This window comes from Mandrillus leucophaeus, unplaced genomic scaffold, assembly GCF_000951045.1.
Source record: "Mandrillus leucophaeus isolate KB7577 unplaced genomic scaffold, Mleu.le_1.0 Scaffold559, whole genome shotgun sequence".
Classification (NCBI taxonomy): Eukaryota; Metazoa; Chordata; class Mammalia; order Primates; family Cercopithecidae; genus Mandrillus; species Mandrillus leucophaeus.
This window is the reverse complement of record NW_012106019.1, coordinates 308,340-323,483: the sequence shown is the minus strand read 5'-3', so window position 1 is coordinate 323,483 and position 15,144 is coordinate 308,340. Positions and strand designations below refer to the sequence as shown.

General features: G+C 35.8%; 1 protein-coding gene across 4 annotated transcripts in view; it reads left to right on the top strand.

The window, feature by feature from the left end:
• SLC4A4 (solute carrier family 4 (sodium bicarbonate cotransporter), member 4) overlaps positions 1-15,144 on the top strand; it is a 365,688-nt gene that overhangs the window by 240,960 nt on the left and 109,584 nt on the right. For all 4 annotated transcript variants that reach the window (XM_011998142.1, XM_011998138.1, XM_011998140.1 and 1 more), the window contains one exon: positions 11,586-11,656. In XM_011998142.1, coding sequence (XP_011853532.1) covers positions 11,586-11,656 — 71 coding nt within the window. The remainder of the gene's footprint in view (positions 1-11,585; positions 11,657-15,144) is intronic.

Genomic DNA, 15,144 nt, shown 5'->3' with positions numbered 1-15,144 from the left:
TTTGAAAAAGTGGCATTAAGGATGGAATCTATATACTTGCATGGCAAGTGCTGGCATCAGTGGTGATAGCTTTTCCTTTGTCCAGTTTTTCCCAGGTTGTGTAAAAAGTCAGTGCTGAATAACTAGGAAGTTGTCCAGAAGGACTCTGGCAATTCCTGCTACCTCTAGTTGGTACCAATAAAGTAGTGTCACAGGGCTTTTAAGTCAGAAGATCCTATATTCAAGTCCTGGTTTGGCTAAGGCCAAATGTGTGACCTTTAGCAAGTACCTTTTCCCAAGGTAGCTTAGCCCCACCTTCCTAATCTGTAAACTAAGGTTAATAATAGTACCTACCTTATAGATTTATTTTGAAGGAAAAAGAAGAGCTATTACAGATAAAATTCTTATGACAGTTTCTAATACGTAATAAGTAATCAACTGTTAGCTGCCATTATTATTGCTATTACTGATCCTTAAAATTTAGGGTTAGTATTTAGCCTTGAAGTGTAAGTAATAGAATAAACAGACCTGTCTTTGTCATCCTTCCTTCTAGGCATACATTGTTGGGCAGTTGGCCCATTTTGTGACAAGAGTGTTGGTTGTACCTCTTATTGCTACTCATGAAAGATATATATGTGAATGTGAAGAATTATTTGAAACTATGGAGATGAAATCTGTTTGTGGTTTGGAAAAAGGCAATGGATAGTTATTTGCATTTTCATGATAATTTCATATTTAACAAAACCCCATCAGATTAATGATTGTGTATCTCCCCCATAACCTTAGTACTTTTTGACAATGTTAATACTTCTCCATAACCGTACTGCTTTTTGGTAGCAAACTGAATAGATTCATCATAAATTTAGTATTTCTTGATATCAAACTGAAAGATGATAGTGAGAGAATAATACAGTTGCATATACAGCTCAAGTAAGTATTCTAAAAATAACAAAAGACTGGCCTTTCATCACAACATGCACTCTTAGTAAAATAATTCAATGAGTCAATAATATTTAAACTGGCATGTGACTTGTTTTTCAACACTGGGACAGTATGTAACAGTGAACCAGCAATTGCACAGATGGAGTCGTGATCCTGCAAACTGAGAAATGATTTTACAGGAATGGAAATAGGGGCCACTAATTACTAAAGAAACCTCTCTTCATGGCCACAATATATTGTGGCTTTTTTGTATGTGTGTGCTTTGTCAAGGCAACACTTCCTTTTCTCTTTTTTTCTTTTTACTTCTCACTTGCTTCCAGAAAGCCTAATCATTTCCTAATTTTTCTTTTCTAAATGCACTTTTTTCTCCATTCATTTTACTCCCAACTACTGCTTGGTAACCCAAGTCATGCACATAGGTTTACTGAGCAACTAAGGAAGCTCAGTTGCAAGTACTAGTAGGAAAATCAGTCAGAAAGTTTGACATATGTGAGTGGATACATGCCATACATGGGTGGTTTTTATGCTAAGATTTGCTTTTCTTAGAAATGGGATAGCTATTAATTAGTAGAGGAAATGGATGTTAAATTTTCCACTGTACTTCGACGATTACAAAGCAGAGTGTGTAAGAAAAAAGATAATTTAGTTCAAAAGCCAAAAGCGAGAACTAAAAAATATCCAGTTGAAGAATAATACACAATATCTAATTTGATCACCAACATCCCAATTTAGAAATGTTAATGTGATAAAGTGTAAATACTGTGTGCTTTAGAGTAAACAAAACTGAGTTTAAATTTCGTTGTTACCCTAAACTAGGCTGATTACTTAATGTCTTTGTTTGATAATCTCTGAACTGGGTTAGTAACTGTGCGTATTCTTAGAGGTTACTATAAAGGTTAAATGAGATAGTATATGTAAAATTGTTTGGCACCTAATGGACATTGAGTAAAAATTTATTTTTTTCGTCTCACTATCCTACAAAAGATGCCCCAGTGAGTTTAATCTTATAATAGTTGTATTCTTTAAAGATTTCAAACATTTAATTTTCCCATACATTTTCCTAGGGAAAGATACTAACAAGGCTTCTACTGCAAGTCGGCCTTCTCCCCAAAAATTAACAACCAGCGTGCTGTTACAGACAAATATGAAACATTTAAACTGTATTTACAAAAAAAATGTTAAGGCTTCAGTGCATTGTAGTTAGAGTAATTAATACTATTCCATTGAATCTCGAGACTACAAAAGTGTTGTATACTATACATAGTCATTAAGAAAAAGACTTTAAAGTCCTAGAGGCGAGGTGTTCAGTTCTTCTAAGAGGAATCTCTTTAATTTATTCAAAAACGTAAATACTAGAATTTTGGAAATAGGGAACAGAACATGGGCATCCCCCCAACTCTCACTTGTTCTCTCTTCTGTTCTCTGTGCTTTTAAAATTCTCATTCATTCATCAACAAACATTTTCTGAGGGCCTGTTTCCCTGCTTTTTAAGAATTGTGCAGAAAATTTTTGCAATCTATCCATCTGACGAGGGCTAATATCCAGAATCTACAAGAAAAAAAAAATAACCCCATCAAAAAGTAGGCAAAGGATGTGAACAGACACTTCTTGAAAGAAATGTATGCTGCCAAAAAACATGAAAAAAAGCTCATTATTGCTGGTCATTAGGGAAATGCAAATCAAAACCACAATGAGATACCATTTCAGGCCAGTTAGAATGGCGATCATTAAAAAGTGAGGAAATAGATGGTGGAGAGGATGTGGAGGAATAGGAATGCTTTTGCAGTGTTGGTGGGAGCGTAAATTAGTTCAACCATTGTGGAAGACAGTATGGCGATTCCTCAAGGATCTAGAACTAGAAATACCATTTGAACCAGCAATCCCATTACTGGATATATACCGGAAGGATTATAAATCGTTCCATAAAGACACATGCACACGTATGCTTATTGCAGCACTATTCACAATAGCAAAGACTTGGAACCAACCCAAATGCCCATCAATGGTAGACTGAATAAAGAAAATGTGGCACATATGTACCACGGAATACTATGCAGCCGTAAAAAAGAATGCATTCATGTCCTTTGCAGGGACATGGATGAAGCCGGAAACCATTATTCTCAGCAAACTAACACAGGAATAGAAAACCAAACACCACATGTTCTCTCTCATAAGTGGGAGTTGAACAATGAGAACATATGGGCACAGGAGGGGAACGTCACACACCGGGGCCTGTCAGGGGGTTGGGGGGAAGGGGAGGGATAGCATTAGGAGAAATACCTAATAATGAGTTGATGGGTGCAGCAGACCGCCATGGCACATGTATACCTGTGTAACAAACCTGCACATTCTGCACAGGTATCCCAGAATTTAAAGTATAATAATAAAAAAAAGAATTGTGCTACTTGCAGTGAAGTAGGATACACACACACACACACATATATTATAAAATGTATTGTTTTTTTAAATAGTGTTAATTGCTTTTTGAATGAACAAAAATGAGAGTTTCATTTAATCCAAACTTTAGAAATACATTTCTACTCTAATACCTCTGTTCATTTGCCTAATGTGTAAATCTTGCAGTGACTATATACTCGAGGCACGTTAGTATTTTGAAAAGGGTCAAAGAAAATTTTCTGACCAGGTGTCAGTTTTACATCCTGAGGGAAAAGAAACTGCTAGAAATAATGAACTATAAAAGTAAGAAAAATAGCCTCAAAGGGACAGACACTATATTGTTAACAAAAGGGATATATTTTATTGATTTATTGTTGACTGTTCCAGGAGAACATGCTTAATAATAGATGCATGAGTAAGGTGAGTAAATTCTTTCTCAGGAACCAAGTGCATCCCTGTGTATATTATCTTCAAGTAAAAGTTGGCTTTTTTTCCTGGTATGAAACTGTTAGACCAAGCCTAGTGACTAGAAGTAGCCATGGCTTCCATTTCCATACCTTTTTGTCATTCACAGCATAAGGAGGCTTCTAGATGCTCTAAAATAGTTGTCACTAGAGTTTCAACATCATTTGTTTCTACATAATTTTTCTAATATATTAATAAGCGTTGTGCACCAATATGTTATAACCATTGAAAAGAACTGCTAGATTGCATCCCCTGTGTTCCCATATTATAGTCAATATGTGTTTTATAATTAGAAAGCCCATTAAGAGAAAATTAGAAAATAAAAGATCATCCTAACTTACCTTCCATGAACTATATCATAATATATGTGATTTTATTTTTATTGTGTGCCATTCCCTCTTTATGAAGTAGGTTTAAATAATAAACTAATGGTAAAACAAGGAAGTACAAGTTCTGCTGCTGTAGCATCCCTCAGGCTTGCATTTGTGAGAATCCTTTACCAGCACAGTTGACATTTTATCATCTATGGTAATAGTGTTTTGGAAGAGACCCATCATTTTGTTTTCTTTTCATGTCTTAACCTATGTTTCAGCAGTTTCTGCATAATGTTTGCAGGAATCAGAAAATGGGATTGTCATCAGACCTGGAAAATTCTCTGTTTTGGGTTTATATAAAAGCAGATTTGTAAAAGTTTCCCCACAGTAATGTCTATAACACATCTCCAAAATGTAATGATGGGTGGGTATGAGAGAGAAGTTTTTGTGAAATTGGTGACAAAATATACCTATCTTTTTTTTCTTTTTTTGGTGGGGTCTTGCTCTGTCACCCAAACTGGAATGCAGTGGCACGATCATAGCTCAGTGCAACTTCAAACTGCTGGGCTCAAATGATCCTCCCACCTCAGCCTCCTGAGTAGCTAGGACTACAGGTGCATGCCACCATGCAGCTTAAATATATTCATCTTAATATCTCCACAGTAGCTCAGCTCTTTAACTTCCAGCACAACATCGTAGGTGAACTTGTGAATAGTGCCTGTAGATTAAAGAATATACAACTTGAACTTGCCTAGTTGTGGTGAAAATCTCAAGCATTAAGGCTTGCTGAAGATACTTGGAAAAACTAAAAGGATAATAAGAAAAAAACAAAGAAAAATTTACTGCTGATTTTATCTGTTTTAAGACTTAAGACTGAGATAGTGGCAAATAATTTCTCTATAAGCTGCTTCTCCCAGTTTTCCTAATTTATTTTGTCTTCCCTCAAAAGCCATTTTTACCTTTTGTTGCCTTTATTGACCTAGGAATCAAAAGCATACATGTTTGACTTAATCAAAAGGTACAGTGTGCTCAAGTTATCCAGAATCCTTAAATAAATCTGACATGACCATGTGGCAGAGCTTATTTAATTTTATCCTTTATCTATTTTCTAGTTACTTAATTGCCTTAAGATGTTTCTTAAATGTAACGGAATAAAACTTTAGAGTTGTATTATCATGGAAAATAGTCTTAAAGTTTTTCTTGTTCACATCAGGTTAATTAGTGCCATATTATTATAACCCTAAGAGGCCATGTTGGGGGCACAGGTTCAGATTAGACTAATATTTATTAAGTACCATCCAAGTGCCAGACATTTTACTAGGGGATTTTAATCAACTATATCTTAATAACATTATGTATGTATATTTAACCATCGCATAAATCTTGAGAGATAGCTGGCATTCATTCCAGGGACAAGGTCTGCTTTCTGCAGGTCACAGCTAGGAGTAATCTTAGCTGCCATTTATTTAGATCTATCCTGATACTGGACACTGTGTTTACAATTTTGCCTACATTGTGTTATTTAATCTGCACAGTAACCTTATGAGGTAGTTAGTTTCAAATCCAGTTTTACAAATGAGGGACATGTGGTCAAGAGGTGGGAAGTAACTACTCAAGATTATGCGGTGAGGGAGCTTAAGGGTACTGTGCTCAGAAGTTGCTGGGTCTAGAATTCAAGCCCAATCTTAGTACTCTCTTCTCCACATTGTATTAGGTTATACATAAAAGCAGGCAGCTATGGCCTTAGTGACCAATTGTTGCTTACACTTGACCTCACAGTCTCACGTGAGTTCGTACCTGTTCCTTATGGTACAGTTCCTGCTAATGTGTACAGCAGAGGAGCCTTGGGGTAGTTCCTGAGGCCGGGTCACTAGAAGATAAAGAGGGACAACCTTTAACAGTGCAATAGATATTCCCCTATGCAAGAGGTATGCCAACACTGACATGTGGATGTCACCTCCTTTTTTCTCTCACAGCTCCCACAACTGCAGCCATGCTTGATCCCCTTGTTCTTTCTCTAAATCTCTCATTAAACATAAAGAAGAAGTCAGCTTAAATGCCTAGTGTTCCATTATTGGAATGCTAAGCTGGTAGGAGTTATTTATATCCTACTGCTCAAGGTCATCGCCGAGGTCTGATTTTTCACACACAAAATAATTTTGGTATAAATAGGCTAAGAAGGAAAAGCCACAGATACATTTTAAAAGGTCTCTCACTTAGAATATTCATTCCCTCATTCCAGAAAATCAGCTAAAATCTGATACATGGGAAGGAGAAATGAGATATGAAAATCCAAGTATGGAAAACGATCAACCTGTGGAAGCTCCCTGAAAGCCAGTATGAAACAGAGATTGTCCCAGTGATAATTGGCTAAATCTAAATTAGCCAGATTCCCAGGGCAAAGGGTTTCTTTGCCTCATGAGCCAGGATGCTGAGCAAATGGGAGAGACAGTGTGGAGTATTTTAGTTTTCCCATTTGACTTTTCCAGAATCCTAATTAAGGAGATTGCAGATTCCATATATATGGATCATTCTGCAATTGGTTGCCAAAATATTTGCACCTGGATCCAAATGGTAACCAATGGTTCTTGTAGACCAAGCTTCCAATTGGGATTGATCATCATCTTTTCTGTGAGCCTAAAGAAATTTACTTTTAATCTTGTTTATGGAGTCTAACATACCCTGCCAGTATGCATTTATGAAAGTGCTTTTTAAATGTATTTATTTTCAAGTCTTTCTTCTGAAGCAGATGCTTATTAAAATAAGTAGAGAACGTGTTATATACTTTTTACTGTCCTTTTGATGCTGGTCTTTTGGGATTTTGAGAGCCAATGTGCTTTAATAGCTTGTCTTAGGGGAAAAAATTGAAATTCTAAAAGGAATTTAAATGAGCAGAATCGATGCTTATCCGAAACTTGAGAGCAGCTACTAACGGTTCAGATTACAATCCTGTTTTACTACACCCCTGGCCTTTATTATCCATCATTCATTTCATGAAGAAAGAGCCTTGACTATCTTTCCTCCTCAGTCTTTACTCCTTGTTTTTATGCAGAAAAGTGTGTTGCAAAAAGACCCTCAAACTCTCGTGACAAGAAGTTGATAAAATTGCATTAAAGAATCTAGCTCAAGAAGGGAAGCTTTCTCAACACCATCCAAATAGTATCTGTAATTTCACATATGCTGCTTTTCCTCAAAAGCTCAGACAGATCAGACATTTCAGGTCACGGTTGAGAGTCACATCATTGAACACTGGCAAGTACTATCTCACCTTGAATTCTGTGGCCACATAAATCACCTGATATTGATGGTTAGAAATGCTGCGTAGGAGAAGAAAGAATGCTGAAGGAGGTCTTGCTACCAACTCTGCTTCTGATAAACTGTAACCCTGGGGAAGTAACCTGGCATAGTAAGCTTCAGAGTCTCATCCAATATGAAATGGGTATAAAAGTATACCCATTATGTGCTCTAGAATGTTTTCAAATGAAGAAATACAATATAAGAAAATGTTCTTTCAGCTTTTTAGAACAACATAGTAATACAAACCTAGATTTTCTTAGTAACTATTCACTAACATCTTCCTTTTGAGAATGGATTCATTTGGCTTTATTGTTTAGGCCAAACATCATTTAGCCTATTTTTGTTTTTGTTTTTGTTTTTTTAACTTTCATTTAAGTTTGGGGTACATGTGCAGGTTTGTTCCATAGCTATATGTGTGTCATGGGGGATTGTTTTAAAGATTATTTCATCACCCAAGTATTAAGCCAAGTACCCATTAGTTGTTTTTCCTGATCCTCTTCCTCCTCCCACTCTCCACCATCTAATAGGCCCCACAGTGTGTTGTTCCCCTCTATGTGTCCATGTGCTCTCATTATTTAGCTCTCGTTCATAAGTGAGAACAGGGAGTATTTGGTTTTCTGTTCCTGCATTAGTTTGCTAGAATAATGGCCTCCAGTTCCATCCATGTCCCTGCAAAGGGCATGATCTCATTTCCTTTTATGGCTGCATAGTATTCCATGGTGTTATGTACCACCTTTTCTTTATCCAGTCTATCATTGATGGGCAGTTAAGTTTATTCTATGTTTTTGCTGTTGGGAATAGTGCTACAGTGAACATGGGTGTACGTGTGTCTTTATAATAGAACAATTTGTATTCCGTTGGGTATATACCCGGTGATGGGATGACTGGGTCAAATGTTATTTCTCTCTAGGTCTTTGAGGAATCGCCACACTGTCTTCCACAATGATTGAATTAATTTATACTCCCACCAACATTGTATAAGTGTTCCTTTTTCTCTACAATCTCACCAGCATCTGTTTTTTTTTTTTTTTTTTTTTGACATTTTAGTAATAGCCATTCTGACTTGTGTGAAGAGTATCTCATTGTGGTTTTGATTTGCATTTCTCTAATGATCATTGATGTTGAGCTTTTTTTTTTTCCTATGATTATTGGCTACATGTATGTCTTCTTTTGAAAAGTGTCTGTTCATGTCCTTAGCCCACTTTTTAATAAGGCTGTTTTTTTTTTTTCTTGTTTTTTGTTTTTCATTTTAGATACTGGATATTAGGCCTTTGTCAGATGCATAGTTTGCAAAAATATCCTTCCATACTGTAGGTTGTTTGTTTACTCTGTTGATAGTTTATTTTGCTGTTCAGAAACTCTTTAGTTTAATTAAATTCCATTTGTCAGTTTTTGCTTTTGTTGCAATTGCTTTTGGCATCTTTGTCATGAAATCATGTTCCATGCCTGTGTCCTGAATGGTATTATCTACGTTGTCTTCTAGGGTTTTTATAGTCTTGGGTTTTACATTTAAGTATTTAATCCATCTTGAGTTAATTTTTGTATATTGCATAAGGAAGAGGTCCAGTTTCAATTTTCTGCTTATAATCAGCCAGTTATCCCAGTACTATTTATTGATAGGGAATCCTTTCCCCCATTGCTTCTTTTTGTCAGGTTTGTTGAAGATCAGATAGTTGTAGATGTGCAGTCTTATTTCTGGATTCTCTATTCTGATCCATAGGTCTGTGTGTCAGTTTTTGTACCAGTACCATTCTGGTTTTGTTACTAGAGCCAGGTAGTATAGTTTGAAGTTGGGTAACATGATGCCTCCAGCCTTGTTCTTTTTGGCTATTCGGGCTCTCTTTTGGTTTCATATAAATTTTAAAATAGTTTTTTCTACTTACGTGAAGAATCTCAATGGTGGTTAAATAGGAATAACATTGAATATATAAATTACTAGGAGCAGTATAGCCATTTTAACAATATTGATTCTTCTTATCCATGAGCATAGGATGTTTTTCCATTGTTTGTGTCATTTCTGTTTTCTTTAGCAGTGGTTTGTGGTTCTCCTTGTAGAGATTGTTCATCTCCCTGGTTAGCTGTATTCCCTAGGCATTTATTCTTTTTTGTGGCAGTTGTGAATGGGAGTTTGTTCCTGATTGTTGTTAATATATAGGAATGCTAGTGATTTTTGCACATTGGTTTTGTATCCTGGGACTTTGCTGAACTTATTTATCAGCTTAAGAAGCTTTTGGGCTGAGACTGTGGGGTTTTCTAGATATGGGATCATGTTGTCTGCAAACAGGGATAGTTTGACTTCCTCTCTTCCTATTTGAATGCTCTTTATTTCTTTCTCTTGCTTGATTGCCCTGGCCAGGACTTCCAATACTATGTTGAATAGGAGTGGTGAGAGACGGTATCCTTGTCTTGTACAGATTTTCAAGGGGTTTTCAATGCTTCCAGGTTTTGCCCATTCAATATGATGTTGGCTGTGGGTTTGTCATATATGGCTGTTATTATTTTGAAGTATGTTCCTTCAATACTTAGTTTGTTGAGAGTTTTTTTTAACATGAATGGATGTTGAACTTTATCCAAAGCCTTTTCTGCATCTGTTGAGATAATCTTGTATTTTTTTCTTTAGTTCTGCTTATGTGATGAATCACATTTATTGATTTGCGTATGTTGAACCAACCTTGCATCCCAGGGATAAAGCCTACCTGATCATGGTGGATTAGCTTTTTGATGTGCTTCAGCCTATTTTAATTCCCTCTGTGATCTGTAATGAAACAGAGAGAATAAGAACACAGATAATATGCACATGTACTTCCTTTACTGCTGAAATAGAGAAACTCTGGCAACAGCTAGCTTTAGGTTAACAGTTTTACAATCTAAAGTCAAAAAGATCAGAGTGAATTCCAAAATTGACCAAAAGTAGGGCTCAAGCTAAATATTTTCTCTCTTTTAGTTTGTTTTTCTTGTTTCTTTTTTTCCCAATTTATCTGCTCTCATTCTCATTTTTAGTCATGAAATGCCCTCTTTTCTAACTTCCTTTATTGACAGTAAACAAATATTTTTGAGTTCCTGTTAAGAGCTACACTGGGTAGGTTTTAGGGAAAAACAGTGCACGAGATAAGCTTCTTCTGTTCCTCCCTTATGGATCTCATATTCTAACATCAGCTATCAAAACCTGCGTGTTTCTTCTTAAAGGTTTATATAGGCAGGACTTGAAGCATGGCAAGCTGAAAAGGCAAGCTAGTGGCTCAGAGGGACTGGAGTAGGGACCAAACAGTAGCTAGCAATTCAGATGTTTAATAAACTGTGGGACCCTAAACAAACAAACAAACAAATAAAAACCCTGATGTGTTGTTTTATATTTCTATAAATTAGGAATATGCTCTAATAGTTTATTTTATAATACCTAAAGCTTCACAAAATAGGAAAAAGGCTTATCTGATAAAGAAAAAATATTTTACTTATAGAATACTTTTTAAATAATACTGTTTTAATTTTCAGACACATAAAATTTTAAAAATGGAACAAAAGATTTCCAAGAGGAAGGCTGGTTTAATACATTAGGTTATTCTTCAAGTGCCATCTTAAACCTATAAATGATGCCAAATTGTATGAAAATAATTTTTAAAATTAGATTAAATATTGATCTCCATTATATTTATATTATTTAGTACTTTATTTTGTTTTCACACATGTTAAAAAGATAACCGTTCTCATACACTGTCAAAATTTCCCAAAACTATGAATTATTTAAGTCTTAATTAGTAAAGCTTCAATATGGGAGATTTTCCTGTACATTCTGAAGCCAGTGATTAACTTAATCAATTATGAACAGCCCTTGTTCCACTAGACAAAATATATTGAGTACCTTGTAGTATCAGGGAAGTTTCATTTATCTTTTTTTTTGAAACCTGAAACAAATTTTAATACCGTCTCTTTGAATTATTCATCATCATTTCTTATCAGATTAGAGCACAGCAGCTGTGTCCAAAATGCGTCCACAGCAGATGTGTCCAAATCTTTGTTTTATCTACGTGAAAGGTGAACCCATTTAAAATAAATAAAAATTCATTGTGCTCTTATGTTGTTATTAAAGACATTTTTACTGCCTAGTCCTGCTTTTAAAAATATCTAATTACGTATTTAAGGTCTTTTTCTGTTTTTGTTTTATAGTATAAAATAATTGTCTTTTGCTTACAGCTAATATCTCAATATCTAATGACACCACACTGGCCCCAGAGTATTCGCCAACTATTTCTTCTACTGACATGGTAAGTGACTTACTATTTTAAAATACCTTCACACTGACTGCGTATTGTATACTTGTTTATAATACTTATAATATATGATGTCTTCTACCATTCAGCAATTCTGGCATCAACACTTATGTAATAATTATTGACAGTGGAGGGATAGGAAAAAAAAAAACACTTTCCTTTGCTCTAGTCAGCACTTTTGGTTTTTTTTTTTTTTTTTGCCTTAAAAAAAGCTGAAGCCAATATTTACTTCTATAACACACTTTTTAAAACTTCTTAGGAATTTAACTGCCACATCACATTAATTGTAACCTCGAAATATTTTCACAAGGGAAAATGTGAGAAGTTGGAAAATGAGAGCGCAGTATCCTCTCTCTGTTTCTCGTATGGTTAAGAATTCTTACTAACCAAATGGTGCTGTGTTCTCTTCACTAAGAGTGATTGTAGCAGGACCTTTCCCCTGTCACTTAGAAAGGACTGTGCCTCTGTCACATGATATCCTTTCCCATGGCTTGTAACCAAGGATCTTTAGGAGACTGGAACTAAGCTTTAAAAATGAGCTGTTTTGCATGGAAGGTCACACACTGGAAGGAGGCTTTTGTGTTGGAGAAAAAGGGGAAAGTGCCGTTTCAGACTTCCAATTGTGCGCCTTCTATGCTGAACATGGAATCTTACCAAAGAATATCAATCTTTCAGTTATAAAGACAGAAGCCATAATACCTTGTATTGATAGAGTGCCCATCTCTCAGGAGACCCGGACATTTCTACAGATATTATGTAGTGAGTGCCCTAACATCCCTTTCAAAGATGATGTTTTGTATCTTTCCTGGGCAACTCTCATGTGACCCTCTTTTTTGTTTTTATATTCTGTGGCTCTCTTGATTGCTTTTTTTGCTGTTAAAGTCTTCTCTGGCTTTCCTCAAACCTTACCTCTCTATTTCTTCCATGTTTGATACTGTGTGTGTGAAAAAGTATGTGTATATGTTTTACCCCATGCATACAGAAAGGAGTTCAGCTTTCAGTCTTTCAGCTGGTCAGCCTATTGCCTAAAAGGTCTTGCCTAAATACAGGGAAAACTACCTCCTTCTAGATTTGAAAGAATTTTATTCACAATTCTTCTAGTAAAAATATAATTAATAAACTATAATTTAATAATATATATTTTAACTAAAATATAGTTAATAAAATATAATTAATAAAAACATAAGTTAATTTGTAATAAATATTAATGAAACACTGACTTCCACTGACTTAAAAAAAGAAATTATCTAACTTAATTCTTTTTGTAACTAATCAAGGGAATCATTAAAATTAATGAACTTTTAAGCCCTGTCTTTGGGCAAGTCCTGGCAGAGACTCCAGTAATTGATATGTATTAAAACAAAATGTTACAATAAGGTTCATGAAAAAAATGGAAGTTCTGATTGACTTCTAGTATGACTATGATAGAGACATAGAGGCATAATATCATTTCAACTTAGCTACTATTTATAGAGCACCTACTAGAGACCACATATGTTACACATATTCTCATCATTATAGACCTTAATATGTGCTATCACCATCAACATACACTACCAGGGTTAATTACTTCTATTTTATACATGAGAGAAACTGAAGCTTCAGAGGGTAAATCACCTTTCTTGCTTTAGGTCACATAGCCATGTATTCGTAGAACAAAGATTTGAACTGAAGTCTGGGTGGTTCCTAGACTGGTGCCATTTCTAGAATGCCATGATGCTTCAGTGTACACAAACGGCAATGTTTACCCTTCCAGTTCCTGTAGATGCCCCATATTCCAGGGCAGCAATCCCTTCGTGTGCATCAATTGCATACCTTAATTAAAATGTGAAAGAAGTTAGGGGAAAAAGTGTGTGTGTGTGTGTGTGTGTGGTCATGAAGGCCAACTTTTATCATTCGTTTATCCTTTTTCATTTATATCAATACCTATATTTATATGTTGTGTATACACACACATGTACACACACGGTAAATAACTCAGAAATGAGTTTTAAACAAATATGATTTATTACCATCAATCATAATGATCAATTATTGAGGTACCTACTAGGTGCCAGACTCTTCACAGTAATTGTCTATAATTCTCACAATCACCTGGTGAGTTACTAGATGTTACCTCTATTTTATAGATGAAACAGAGACTTAGAAAAGTTAACTGACCTTCCAAAGACCATATTACAAGTATATGGTAAAATGAGGATTTGAACTCAGGGTTTTCTGGCTCTAGAATCTGCCTTGTTTCTATTCTTTCAGGGAGCAGCATAGTGTTTCATGTAGAGGAACTTATAGATAGTGAGTTCTTGTGTCAGACCGCTTGGTTTCAGGTACTGGGCTCCACGACTTAACAGGCTGTGGAACCGTCTCAGTTGCCCATTTGCAACATTGGGATGGTAATAGTACTTATCTCAAAGGTACTGTAAGTGTCAACTTCATAGATAGGCAGAACTTAGCATAGTGGATGGCATGTAGTCATCTCTCAGTCAGTGTTAGGTATTGTTACTGTTCTTTCTAGGTATTATCATTTGATTAGGTCCTGCCGGCTCCATAACTCAGAAGTCTAATGGAGAGAGAAAATTGGGAATGCCATCTTCTGAGAGGCTACTGTGTCCTCTGTCTGCTTGGTCATGCTAGCTGGCTCTGTTATCCTGAACCTTTCCTAGGACACACAGTCATCAGGACTTAATTTTCCTTTTTTCATTTCAGCCATAATTAGATTGTGCGAGAAGGTACAGGAAAAGTGACATGCATCCCCTGGAGCCAGCAAGGCTTGCTCTCACAGGCCCTCAGTACATCTGTCAGAGGAAGGAAGGTCTTCTCCCTTCAGCTTCACTAGCATGAAGACAAGCTTTCTTTTTCATGGTGGTAGGGATGTGTTTCAGGGGAAAGGGCAGGAGAGAGGGGTATTAGAGTGTTTAGGATTAGAACTCTAGGATAACTATGTCTCAAGATAAAAAGGCAGGTTTTAAAATTTCCATTTATTGTTGGAATGGTGTCTTTATTTCTTCTTGCTTTCTCCAGTTTTTCTATCGATTTCTTACTGGGTATATCCCTTCAACTTGCAAACCAGATTCCTTAAAAGATTCCTGTAAACCTTTAAAACTAGCCACAGCTTGTTCACACTGTATCTAGATAATGAGCATTAATACCTGTTGGCTTACAGTTTCCAGCTCTCTGAGTGAGACACCAGATTTCAAAATCGAACGTCAGTTTCTTCTGAGGAGGTGATTGAAAGAATCAGTTAGTATTTTGTTTTTCACATCAGATTCCTTGTTTGTTTGTGTTTTTAATTGAGGCACACTTTAAAATACACAGTTTTGAAGTATTCATTGAAATGAGTTTTGATAGTTATAACCACCATCCATACAAGATACAGAACATTTCCATCATACCAGAAGGTCCCATGGACTGCTGTATTTTTTTTGATACCCCAGTTTTCTTTTTGGGGGATCTTTCTTTGCCCAAATACTCTGCCCCTCACCTTC